At 43.7% G+C, this 13,979-nt stretch overlaps 1 protein-coding gene across 2 annotated transcripts in view; it reads right to left on the bottom strand.

The window, feature by feature from the left end:
• HHIP (hedgehog interacting protein) overlaps nucleotides 1-11,761 on the bottom strand; it is a 101,515-nt gene extending 89,754 nt beyond the window's left edge. For both annotated transcript variants that reach the window (XM_063135597.1, XM_063135598.1), the window contains exon 1: nucleotides 11,250-11,761. In XM_063135597.1, coding sequence (XP_062991667.1) covers nucleotides 11,250-11,522 — 273 coding nt within the window. In that variant the 5' untranslated portion in view covers nucleotides 11,523-11,761. The remainder of the gene's footprint in view (nucleotides 1-11,249) is intronic.
• Nucleotides 11,762-13,979: the final 2,218 nt, after the last annotated feature.

The raw sequence follows: 13,979 nt of genomic DNA, 5'->3' as shown, positions 1-13,979 counted from the left end.
TTTGTTTTTGGTTCCAACACCACCAGCATAGGAATGTTAAACAGAACTGAAGTTTCTAAGCAAGACTCACGGATGGTGCTGAAGGTGGTGGTGGTAGTTGCTGGTTACTACAACAGAGTCATGAGTTTCTGGCAGACACACTAGCAGGTGGCTGTGGTTGCTTGTCTTAGATGTCACCAAAACTCACATTTCCTATCTTGGAAATACAAAACTTGTAGGCTCATGAAGAATTCAACTTTTTCACTCCCCTACCTGCTCTGTCCCCAACTTCTCTCCTATTCATGTATCATCCTCTATGGCCTCTCTTCTCTTTCCTCCCTACCCCCAAGTTATATGACTCATAGTTCTGATGGCACTGGCTCATCAAGCACAGCTAGATTTTGGAAATGTAATTTTTCCAAGGTCTAATGACATCCCCAGCAACACTCCAGGCACTGAAGAGGAGAGATCCCACTTTGGCTGCAGCCAAGTAAGCAGGTAAAATTAAGGTTGAACAAGTGGCAGTTTGGAGGCTCACAGATAGGTGGGCAGGAGGGGGAAAGGAGTCCGATGGGGAAGGGGAGGAACTTGCAAGTTCAGCAGGAGCCCATTGTTCATCAAGGAAAGAGAGAGGGGGGGATGTTTTGATTGCTGTTGCACTGTTGTTTTCTAATGTTGTTTCCATGTTTTAATGTTTTGTTTTATGTTGTAAAGCAAACGGATGTTTTGAATTGTTAAATCATTGACCTCACTGTAGGTTTCCTTGGACTTCTTGGAGATAGGACAGGGCATAAATGTTTTAAAATAGATAAATAAATAAGGCTTATAATTTATGTCAGAATAAACTGAGCTAGTTTCTGAATCTGGCACAAAACTGAGGTTGAAAAACCAATCTACAATCTTAACCAAGTCTCTCTCTCTCTCTCTGTGTGTGTGTGTGTGTGTGTGTGTCTGTCTGTCTGTCTAGATCTCGCTCCTTTCAGAAACTGGCAAGTAATTTCCCAATGAATTCGCACCAAGGAGAGGCTGTTCCCACCTCCTCATTGGGTGAGAGAGTACGTGTCTGGGTGACTGTGCCAGAGAGACAGAAAGCATCTGTGTGCACTTTTTTGATGTGCCTGCAAGGAAACTGAGAACCGGCAATATGTTCCCAGACAGTCTAACATTCCCACTTTGAGATGGGACGCACACTGTTAAAGCAAGGCAGAATGTCTCCTGCAGTTTAAAGAATCACGGGACAGAAGAAGAATTACCCTAAAAAAATGTATGCAATTACATGTGCATTCTCCAGGAGAAATTACTTCTCCTGTACCACAGGAAATTTCTCTTTACAGTTTAAATGTGATATTGGGGAGTGGAGGGGGGGAACTGACCTTGGGGGCATCCTCTGAGCCTATTTCCCACTCTGACTCCACCCACCTTCTGTGATGGATGAGTGGAAGCAGGTTCATTCTCTTTCCAGACCAACGCTATTGCAAGCAACATCTTCGGGGCCAAAGGAGGGCACAGACAGACAGCTTTATACACCTATCACTTTTGCCTTGAAGGCTGCCGCTGTAGAACTGGACAGCTGCTACAATACTTCCTTCTGTTCAGGAAGGGCACTTTCTGGCTTGAACAGAAGGGCAGCACCGATGGCAGGCAGCTGTCCTTGGTGCCACTTCCACAGAACGAAGACTGGGGAGACTGCTGGAGAGCCTCTGCTTGAGCTGCGCACTTCCCAGCTGGTGTAGAGGAATGACACCTTCTGTCCATGTGCCAGTTCCATGAACCCAAACTTGGGGATATCCACCACAGTCAAGTGCTTCCCCACTGAGCAAAGAGGCTGCAGCAGCTGTCCTGACAGCTGGGTCCATGCATGAGGCAAGCGCCCTGATCTAGCTAAGGAAATCATGAGTAAGTCCATCTGAATGAATGAAAACCTTTCAGTGGCTGCCCTAGCTGTCTTACTTTTCCCCTTGTTTGTGGGTCAAGAACGCCATGGTGACAGAAAGCTTAGTTTTTGCTCTTTCACATTTTCAGAACTTTGTAGGTGGCTTCCTCAGAAGATCAAAATATCACTTCTTATTCCCTGGGATTTCTGCTCAGTGGATTCCTTACACCTTAGAACTTCCTTTACTGTTTGTTAAAATATACCTACACGGTGCATTGCATACAAGGGATGGCCAGTTGGAAGCCCACAATCTGGATTTGACACACAATTTAATTTTAATCTAGCCCAATAGTATGATAAAATCAGGGTGATTTTAAAAATGCCAACAGTTGCACTTCTAATGATAATGTTTTTCAAAAAGTAAGTATGTGTGTGTGTGTGTGTGTGTGTGTGTGTGTGTGAGAGAGAGAGAGAGAGAGAGAGAGATTCCTTGATGGGGCCAGTGTTAATGGTAGACATGACTGGGCACGTCCAAAGACCTGCACCCCAGCAGTCAAGAGTCCCCTGGACTTCCTCCTCCTCCACCACCATAGCAAACTGTTTGTTCACCTGCTCTTGCTCTGGCCTAGACAATGGTGGTGGTAAGAAGGGAAGTAGTAGATGCCATGGCCTACTTACTCACTGGCTCTCTGCCTGCCAAACAAGCACGTGGTAGCAATGACATGAAAGAGGATGAGGAGAATGATCAGCTGGTGACAATGGCAGCAAGAAAGTAGACTCACTTAGGGAGGGCCCACTGCAGGAGTCTTGCCCAAGTGCCCTGAAAAGGCACTATTCCTTGACTTGAATGGTTCATCACTCTTTGGATTTTGTGAGTGTTCCGGAACCGTGGAACCTACACTACTAGATGGGACCAGCTTTATTAAACAACCTGATCACTCATAGGAGACTTCCTGCCTTTCAGACCATTATCTGGGGAATAATATCGCTCCCCGATGAATGCAGAAGAATTGGCCAGTAAATGATTTTATATTGTAAAGTCCTGCAGTGAACAAAGAATTGTATTTATAATAAGATCATAAGACAACATTTCACTCCCTTCATGTTCCCATTCATTTTTACTCATTACCTGAAAGTCAAATAAAGCCATACACAATTTAGTACTTATTTTATTTACCACCTCCTCCCAAACATCATACTTATCTCCTGTTTTTCCTAGACTAGGGGGAAATGTCCAGAGATCATTTATATGTGTTAAGTCTTTAAACATATGTACATTTAACATTTATTCACTGGCTAATATTGAAGCTATACAAGTAAACACAGGGCTCTAGGGTGTATGATGAACTTATACAAGGAAAAGTGAGTAGTCTTAGGAAACAGCACATCCTTCTCTCTTTATGTTGTGAACTTTGTAATCTTGGGAACTGCACAGAACCTTCTACTGCCACTGATTTATGCATGTGTATATATGGCTTATTATACTTTTTCCCCTCCAGAAAACACATGTGCTCACAACATAGATAATGTCCCAGCCATATTCTGCATTCTGGAAGATTTTACAAATTAGAATCAATTTGATACAACACTTCTTAACATTATTCAGACCATGGAGTATGTGGGTCATGTGGTGTTTCAATATCTGTAACATCATGTTGAGCAGTTCTTTTGGAAAGGGCACAGTAATTTCTTGCTACATTACTTGATTCATTCTGCCTGAATTTGGCATACTTTCTATGCCAAATCCAGCATTGTTAATTCAATTTAGATTCAGCCCATATTGTATCATGGCTACAATTCTGTAACATAATTTTGGATTCATCATTTTTTATTGCCTTGGTGGCAATCACATAAAACTTGGATCAGAGAATGTATTCCATTGTGCTAAGTAATCAGTCTATGGTTTTAATACCTTAGTGATAGTGAAATAGACCAAAGTCACTGGGATTGTCTTTGAGTAATAATACCCAATTTAATCATAGCACATTTGAAAGCAGCTGCTAAGCATTTTATTTTAAGATACTCCATAACCATTCAGGAAATCATATCAACAATATCCTGCATTCTCAAAGGCTAACCTAAGAACAAGAAATAACTTCAAGTTCAAAACTGGTAGCTTAAGTATACAGAATCATACTTAGCAGATTAATCCCTACTGTGGAAATAGGCTCACCACTCAGTTTTGTGTGTGTGTGTGTGTGTGTGTGTGTGTGTGATTTGTAAGACAAGGTGGGTCCTCAACCTTAAGTTCATAAATATGCCTTCAAAGGACGTGTCGAGATGGCAGTGCTCTACACTCTCGATGTGGTACCATAGCACACAACTGCTAGTCTCAAGATGAGTAAGTATGTCTTTCTATGCAATTCTCAGGCTTGCCATAAGAAACTCATCATGTAAACTGGACAGCCTATGCATGTTGTAAGAGAATCATATCATAAAACCATAGAATAGTAGAGCTGGAAGGGGCATATAATGCCATCGAGTCCAATGCAGGAATCCACCTTAAAGCACACCTGAAAGATGTCTCTCCAACGGCATCTTGAAGGCCTCTAGTGTGGGAGAGCCTACAGCCTCCCTAGGTAATTGGTTCCATTACCATAATGCTCTAACAGTCAGGACGTTTTTCCTGATGTCCAGCCAGAATCAGAACAAAAGATCTATCAACAACCAGCCAGATACCTCTAGAAATTCACAAGTAGGGTATGAAGAGAAGAGCTCTACATGGTTGCTCTGGTACTGCTACTGAACATGGATGTTCTATTTAGCTATCACGGCTAGTAGCTATTGATAGACCTAATCCAAAATTTTTCAATGGGGAGCTGTATATAAATATTCTAAATAAATAAATAAATAATAAATCACCATAGATCAGTCTAATAAATTTTAAAATGATCTAAGACATTGTCCATCACATTTTAGGGATGGTAATTCCATCAATTATCAGTCTTGAAACTAGTCCTAACCAATAGTGTGATGAAGTTCTAGCATCATGACAGAAGGAGAAAAATGTTTCTCAGTACACTTTCTTGACACCATTCATAATTTTATAAACCTCTATTGTATTCAGTTCTGTTTTTACTAAACTGAAAACCCAAACACTTTAGGCTTTCCTTGTAGTGAAGATTCTCCAACCCCTTGAACATTTCAGTTGCCCTTTTCTGGACTTTTTCCAGCTCTACAATGTCATTATGCAAATGAGAAGTCCGGAACAGTAAACACTGTTCCAATTGGAACCACACCATGGACCATCAGCCTTCCTCAAGCTGATGCCTTCTAGATGTGTTGGACATGCAAGCTGTGGATGATGGGAGTTGTAGTCCAATACATCTGGAGGGCACCAGGATGAGGAAGGCTTCCATAGATTTGTATCACAATATACCTGCTACTTTATTATAAATCCCTTTTCAATTAATTCCTAACACTGTTTGTATTTTTCACTGCTGCAACATACTGTGTTGATGTTTTCAGTGAACAATCCACCACAATGAGCCCAAGATCTCTTTTCTGGGTAGGTACAGCTAGTTCAAATCCATGAATTAATATTTGGTTAAGGATTAGTTTTGCTCCAGTGTGCATTACACTGCACATATTTGCATTGAATTCAATCAATTATTTTGTTCCTAATTCATCAAGATTGGAGAGATCCTTTTGGAGCACTTTATAGTCTGCTTGAAAGTCTATCATTGTAAAAACTTTTGTGTAATCTGCAAACTTGGTTGCATCACCACTCACCCCGGAGCATTTATGAATGAATTAAACAACACTGGCCCCAATACAGATCCTTGGGGGATCCTACTGCTTACTTCCATCTAATGTGAAAACTGTCTGTTTATTTCTTCACTCTGTTTCCTGCTTTTTCAACCAATTACCATTCCACAAGAAGACCTGTTTTCTTATCCCATGGCTTTCTTAGCAGTCTCTGGTGAGGGACCTGGAAAAATGCTTTTAGGAAGTCTGAATATATAATGTTTACTGAATTGTCTCCACTTAGATGCTTGTTGACATTTTCAAAGAGAATTTGATAGCAATGGAGACGCTATTCCTAAATGCAAACCATTATGGTACAGGCGGGATGCAACTCAGCCAGATAGGATATAGGAAGTTGCCTTATATCAGATCAGACTAGTAGTCCATCTAGCCCATTATTGTCTACTATGATTGGGAGAGACTCTCCAGGGTCTTAAGCAGAGATCTTTCACATTACCTGTTACCAGATTCTTTTCATTGCAGATACCAGGGTTGGAAACTTGAACATTCTGCATGCAAAGCACCTGCTCTTATCATGGAATCTTCCCCAAATTATAGATACTGTATGCTACTTGAGATCTTTTTCTTTGGAGATGCCAGGGACTGAACTTGGACCCAGGGCCTTCTGTGTGCAAAGCATTCATTCAAGCATTCTTATGACCCTGCTCAGCTCTGCAATCATCAAAGGGAACACTTCTGAGCGTGCCACATCATCCTGAAGTCTGCCTGAGGAGGACTTGCAATAGATCATTTAACATTGCAGCACCCATCCTCTGGAACATTTTATCAACAGGCCCCCAGGTTCTGATATTTAGATGTCTTCTCAAGACCCATCTCTTCACACAGGATTACCCTGAAGTGTGACCCAGCCAACTATGGTCTGTTGCAAACAATAAGGTGTATGGATTTACTGCTGATTAACTTTTTTGTGTGCTCTTTTGTTGTTACATTTTATTGTTGTGTTGATGGTATTACACTTTATGTTTACTACGTTGATACCTCTGTAGAAAACAGTATATAAATTTGAGTAATAAATAATAAATAAATAATTCAGACCCTGTTCAGTTTTTGGTTTCACTAACTGGCAAATCTGTCACAGGCATAAGAATATGGATTAATTGGAGTAAAAATTACCTTTATGAATGAGCATGCCCAGTGTAAAAAAAGATTTGTTATACTCGAATTCCTTTGCTGTTCCAAAAGCTGTATGTAAAACATTATAGTGGCTTAAGCTTACACATCATCCTTCCTAATCATCAATTAGTCAGTAGTCTTACTGCTGACTAATTTATGACACCTAGTAACCTATCCTTTAATCTCTACCCAAGGGAAGGTGAAGGTAAGAGAAGACAGGTAAGAAATAAATAGGAACCTGCAGTTTTAAAATTTGGTTTAGTTCTGTTAAGTTGATGGCAAAAATGGACAAACATTCAGGGATGCAATTTTGATCAACTTTACAAAGGAATCTGGTAAATACAACCTTCACCATTTCACATGGGTACAAGCAAGTGGTATCGGAGTTAGGAGACAAGCAGCATTTGGTATAAAAGTAACTATTTTTCAAAACAGAATGCTTGCAAGATTGTTCAGCTGCTAGCTTGAACATATGCTTCTTTGGTATTATAGCACTAGATTATGTCATTAAGGAGTTCAGTTTCAATTTTAGGACAATATGTAAATAGATCATTGTACCAAGGCAGCTGTTAAAGGGACTCCAAGATGAGTTATTTGTTTAGTTGGATGTGTTCAACAATAGCTTTTGTTCAAGAAAGAGCTAGAGCAAACAAATGATTGTAAAAGGGCACACTTGAGAACAATTACTTTTCACCCATTCCTCTGACAGCCTTGGCTACGAAACCATCTAAGGTAGAGAAGATTGCTGTGCATGTCAGCCTGAAAACCAACTTTTAAAAACCACAGGCAATACTTTGGCATGGCAATGTTTGTTTATGGGTTTAGCGAATCAAATGATGAACAGAGCATAACCCAGAACACCAGAAGATAAGGATAAAAGGTCAATGACATCATGCCAACAGCAACAACAAAAATTAAGGGAGACTGTGTCATTTCGTGTCTGTGCATTGAAACCGTGCTGTCAATTCCAGCTCTACTTAAGAGGCTGGCAGCATTTCCATTATAAATACAGATCAATAATTTGATCATAAAATTGCCATAGGGCTGACAAATGTAGTCTTAACCCCAGAGGCTACTTGTAATTAAAATGTCTGCTGGGCATGCATTACTTTTAAAAACTGCTGAAACACCTATTCCTTGGAACACTCTCCTTTGTCAGTGGTTGAATGCATCAGAAGTGCAGTGTCACATCAAAGACATCTGAATGTACTTCCTGGAGCCTTTCCAGAGCATCCTGTTCAGAATCTGTCATCTCTAAATCTACCATATGCACTTGCATGAAAAGCCATCTATTATGTGACCTGTGCATTAGAAATGGCAAGTTTCTGAGAACTGTCCCAAGTAGAAAATTTAAGCTCCAATCCTATGCATGTTTACCTGGGAGTAAGTTTCATTGTACTTAATAGGACTTACTTTTAAGTAGGCATGTGTAGGATTGTATTGCAAGGCTGGTATCCTATGCACCTGAGTGTAAATCCCACTGAAATTAGTGGGACTTCTGAATATGAAAGAACTGTATTGTGCTGTTACCACCACTAAAATGGAAAGCATGTGCTTTTGTTTGTTAGTTGTATAACATTGCAAAGTTTATTACCAAGCTTTAAACAATATTATATCTATTGATATAGATGGTATGGCCCAGGAAAGTAGGTGTTATTGCATACACTAAACTCTTTGCATTCTAGTTAAGTGTGTTTTTAAAATGCCATCAGCCACAAAATAGGATGTTAAGATACAAAATAAGACACAGAGATCAAGTTTCATAACTATTTAGAAATACAATGATTATCTAAAACCTATATCACATTGACTCATTACAAGGGCTTGCACTGAGTTCATGTAGCAGATGCTGCTGCTATGGCTGCTGCAGTGGCTAAAGATATTACTAAACTGGTAAATTAAGGACATTTTTCTCCTCAGCTTTACTCTGGCATTTGTGGGTTTCAGTTAGAGCCTTTAGGAGGTTATCTGAATGTCGTTAGTGTATAGTTTAATGTGATTACCACACAGGAGCTTTGCTGACACTACCTCTGGCCAAACATGCGGAGAAAATATCCATCCAAACTCCTGCTGCATCTGGTAAGAATAGAGTTGCCTTCGCTGAAATCCCTGCAGCTAAGACAGCTCTCACTCATCTAGGAGTGGAGGCGACAGGACAAATGCTCTCTCAAAAGGCATGAGCATTTGGACAGAGCTGGGGACTGAAGGAGAATGATGTTCTCCAGTTTCACCCATTAGCGAACCAACCAACAAACACAATGGTGTTGTTGTTATTCTTTTGCCATAAGCAACAGGACTCTGTGTGTGGGCAGCAGTTTAGTGGGGAGGAGGATAAGTCGACCCCTTTTTGTCCTATTGATTCCCCCCCTCCCTATTTGCATGACTTGAGCAAATTAAATGATGCAATATGGCTTTTTGTTACAAAACAAAGTGAGAGATACCACCCAGACACATATGTTGATTCGTAGAAGCTGTTTACATGAGAATGGGGTGAAATCTACCGTGAACTGAGCATAAAAATTCGATTCAGGCTGGGTATTTTTTTTTATTATGCTTGGGCCAGAAAGACTGAAACACAAGTTTTCCAAGACGCTCTCAGACCTTGACAACTGCAGTGTTGTAACGAAGGAATTCTTAATTAAACCTAAAAGCTGGAAGGGGGGAGGTAGGGAAGGGAGAAGGGGCAGCGAGAAAGACACCTGATTGTTTATTTCACGTGCAGTGGTTCTCAATGACATTTATTCATTACAGTTCCATCCCTAGATCAAGCTTTACACATTGCCCTCCTGAACAGAACAATAGCCTGAAAAACTTATAACACTCACAGGTTGGAATGATAATAGGCATCCTTCTTATCCTAGGATGGCTAGAATATCATTTCCCTTTACAATTCTACCAAGTGTAATGGAGAGTTTTCCTTCCACAAGTCCTTCAAACATTAAAATTGTCATCCTACAAAATGGAAATATTATACAATACACATGGTGTGTGTGTGAGAGAGAGAGGGGGGGGGAGGATAGCACACTATACTTTCTGTTTATCCCATCTGGGAGAAACCAGTGAGAATCACTCCATATGCTTTTATCCCACTACTCCAGTTTGTGGTGGAACAAAATTCATGGAATCCTCCTTCCCCTCTCCTTTTTCTCCAGAGGGAACCGACTTAATCGGTGGTGGAAGAGCTCGTAAAAAGTTTGCAACCTCCTGGCATCATCTGCTCTCCCAGTCAACATCTGCTACCCAAAGTTTCCTGACCAAACATGTGGAGGGAATTGTGCACACTTTTCTACCCCCAGAAAAAATAAACGGGAAACCACCGCCACCTTAATTTACAGTTTCACTGATGCCAGGGCATGCCGACCAATTCCAAGAAAATCCTCCAGATTTCATTTGGCAGTATCCACACCCCTGGCTATCCCCTGATTCAGCCTGGCCATGAGGGGGGAGGGAGATTCTACCTGCTTCTGACTCTTTCTGGTCTCTTCCAGATGGGGCCATCTGATGACCAAGACTTCCTTCCCCATCTTTCCCTGTCCTTTTTATGTTGCTTCCACTTTCCCAATGTTCTCCTCTGGTTATTGTTGTTGGTTTTTTTAATAGGCTGTAAACCTGCAGGCAATTATTGCTCAGTTGTCACTCTAGAGTTTGAAGCAGGCTTCCCCTACTTGGCACCTTCCAGGTGTGTTGGACTACAACTCCTATCACCGCATCCCAGCATGCTGTCTGGATGGTGCCAAATTGAGGAAGGCTCCTTTAAAGCACTTGAGCATCATCAAAATCATAACATCAACTACCATTTCCCTCAAATTGTGATGCTTCAGAGAGCTATTGGGAACGTGGAAGCTCAAGGTAGGAACCCACATGAACTCCCTTCCCCAGTTGGCACACCATGGTATGAGAGACTGGAAAACAATTGAGATATAATGGTGCCATAGGCTCCAGTATCCAAGAGGAACAACAACACAATGCCACACAGGTTAACTCAGAGGTATGTCCAGTTAGGTTCAGTTGCCCTCATTCTCTAGTTAAGAGTGTTCCGGATTGAAGTTTAAGGCATGCTGCTTGTGGGATGAAGTCCCTTCCAAGGCTTTACAGACTCGTTCACTGAACAGAAACTGGTCCAGATGAAGACTTCTCCCCCGCTCCCTTCATACTCCATCACTTCAAGCATCTGATGAGGTGGGCTGCTGACTGTGACCCCACCAATGCTCATGACATAGTCAACGTGCTGCTCTCGCCTTCTTCTCTCTCCTAGTTTGCCTGTTTGTCCCACCTGATGCACCTTTCCAAGTCCACTGACTAGAAAAGATGACCAGGACACTGTTACTACCGGAATACTTCCAGGGTCTCTGGGAGTGTCTTTTCAGCCTCCCCAATCCTGAAGACCTTGGAGACAAATCCAAGTTCTCCAGCTCAGGTGAGCCCTTGAGTTTGCAACGCGCGCGCACGCACATACACCCTCTCACCCCCGCTCCACTCCGCCGCCTGCCCCATCGCAGCCCCGACGGGTGCCTACCTTGTTGTTCTCCATCTGCAGCAAGCCCTGGCTCTCAGCCCTGGGGCAGCAGGACAGTCGAGGGTAGAAGCCCCGGCATATCAGCTCCGCTCCGTTGGGCGGCTCCAGGAGCATCAGCCTCCGGTCCCGCTTCTTGAGGCGCCTGGGGGGGCTGCCGTTCAAGCAGCGTCTCCGCCTGGCCCCGCTCTCGCCAAACTTGGCCTCCCCTTCGAAGAAGCAGAGGACCACGGCCACCAAGAGCAGCTTGAGCGGGAGCATCTTCAGCCCCACCATGCCCGCCTGCCTGCCTCCCTCGGAAGGCTTCAAGCGCTGGCTGGCGTGACCCAAATCCCAAGGCAATCCAAGAGCGCGAGAGAGCTTTCCTTTGGGGCAGGCGAAGGGGATAAAAAGTAGTAGAAGAGGAGGAATGAAAAGAGAAGCGGGGCTGGCGAGAGACCTCCGAAGGGACGCGCGGGCGATGCTGAGGGGTGTCGGGCGAACAAAAAGCGCACGTGGGCCAAAGCAGCGCCAGGGGGACGGTGCGGAGCGGAGCGGTTGCGCGGGGGGACTGCGCAAGAGCGGCGCGCGGTGTTAACGGGCAGCGCCGCTGAGGCGGCCGCGCGTGAAGAGGGCGCGTCGGATTTGCCGGCCCGCAGGGCGGCAGGGCTGGTGCGCCAAGAAGTGGTGTTGGCGGCGGCGGCGGGAGCAGCAAGTCCCCTCTCGTCGTCCCACAGACAGGAGGCGGCAGTTCGGGGAGGACTGGCCGGCTGGGGTGGTGGTGGTGGGGATGCCTCCTCTTCTTCTGCCGCTGTCGGCGGGAGCTGGAGCTCACTAGGGCTCTCATGTTTCGCTCCCTCTTTTCTTCTTCTTTTTAAGCAGCGCGCGGGGAGGTGCTGCCACCGCGCGCCCCTTCACGTCACCGAAAGAGGGACTCGCGGGGAGATGAGAGAGCGAGAGAGAGAGAGAGAGCGTGCGTATCCGCGCGCGCGCGCAAGAGAGAGAGAGGGAGAGGGAGCGCTGCCGCCTCGAGCGCCGCTGAGGGGCGCGTGCGCGATGCCGCGCGCTGGGCGTGAAGAGTTTGAGGGCGTCGAGAGCGAAAGGGACGCGGGGCAGGGCAGGGCTGAGGCGTGGGTTGGATGGACGCGCAGCTACTTTGGCTTCGAGGTGGGCAGCAGCAGCTGCGGTGAGGGACAGACCGAAGATGGGTAGGGGAACTGTGGAAGGAATTTGAGGGAACAGACAGCCCAGTGCCTGGGGCCCTTGCGTAGGACTCAGGAGCAGAAGCAAGAGACTTGTGACACCCCCATTCCCCCCCCCCCCCGGCAGAGTTCCTATACTTTAAACACAACAAAAAACAATTGATACATTTATATTTATTAAGCCTTTTTTGGGAGGGGGGTTACCTACAAATAATAATACATAAAGCTGAATAAAAATCCAAAACCCTGTCCAAAACCATCACAAGACGTTGTGATGGCCACCAAGTTGGATGGCTTTAAAAGGGGATTGGACAAATTCATGGAGGCTATGTGCTGCCTCCAGCATCAGAGACAGTATGCCTATGAACACCAGTTGTTGGGGAACATGAGCAGGAGAGTGCTGTTACACTCACGTCTTGCTTGTGGGTTCCTGGTCAACAACTGGTTGGCCACTGTGAAAAGAATGCTGCACTAGATGGACCCTTGGTCTCTTCAAGTATGGTTCTTCTTATGTTCTATGTTAAAAAGGAATTAAAACTTTTGAAGCCTGGGAGAATAAAAACCACCCAGCACTAAAAATATAACAGTTGGGAGCACCAGGTTCTCTACTCCACGAGGGCCTTCTCAGTGGTGGTACCCTGGCTATGGAAGAACCTTCCAAGAAAGAATTGCTTGATGCCTTCTCTGTGGATTTTTTTTTTTTTTTTTTTGGCATCAGGTGAAGACCATTTTTATCCACCAGGGCCTTTTAAGTATCTTTTGAGCATCATGATTTTTTTCCTTTAAAGAAAGCTTTCAAGATCTGACTTATTCTTCACTCATTGGTTTTATTCTTCTGCAGCAAGAAAGGGCTGCTGTCCCTTGTTTTTATTGCTTCACTTTAATCTTTTCATTGTATTGTAATGTTGTATGGTATATGCTGATAGCTAATACCATATGGTATTAAATAAAATGCCAATATGCTAATATGGTAAATAATAAAATGCAGTATGGGAGCAGAGATCCATGTAATAACTGCATGGCATGTAGAAATGTAATGATTTCCTATTCTAAATGTAATGCCAAGGCACTCAAGTCTGCATGAAGAAGCTGGTATGGTATTGGACTGAATAGATCCGGACTCAAATCTCTCATCAGCTATGGAGCTCACTTGGTGACCTTTGGTCATTCTTTCTCTCACAGCCTAATTCCCTTACATAGCTGTGCTACCTTGAGTTCCTTGGAGAAAGAGCTGGATGTAAGTTTAAAAATGTAATAAAAATCATAGTTCCTTTGACCCAGCTACCTAGAGATGGAACGTGGCTGTCTCACAGTTAGGAAAACACAGTTTGCATGTGTGCAGAGCATTGTCTTTATTTTTGAATTCCTCAGGACTCTGGTCTGAAAACAGTTCATGGACTGAGTTCACACAACATGCTAGGAATCCAAAGCTCCCAAGAATTCTTTTGAAAGATGCTTTGCCTTCCTGGTTTTGATAGATGCTTGGCAGCCAAAGTGTGGCTAACTAGTTCAATGGGGACAGTAGAAGGGGAGGGGAAGGGGGAAGAATGGG

This window comes from Elgaria multicarinata, chromosome 10 (genome assembly GCF_023053635.1).
Source record: "Elgaria multicarinata webbii isolate HBS135686 ecotype San Diego chromosome 10, rElgMul1.1.pri, whole genome shotgun sequence".
In the NCBI taxonomy this organism is placed as follows: domain Eukaryota; kingdom Metazoa; phylum Chordata; class Lepidosauria; order Squamata; family Anguidae; genus Elgaria; species Elgaria multicarinata.
The sequence above is the reverse complement of the archived record's forward strand: the minus strand, read 5'-3'. Positions and strand labels throughout refer to the sequence as shown.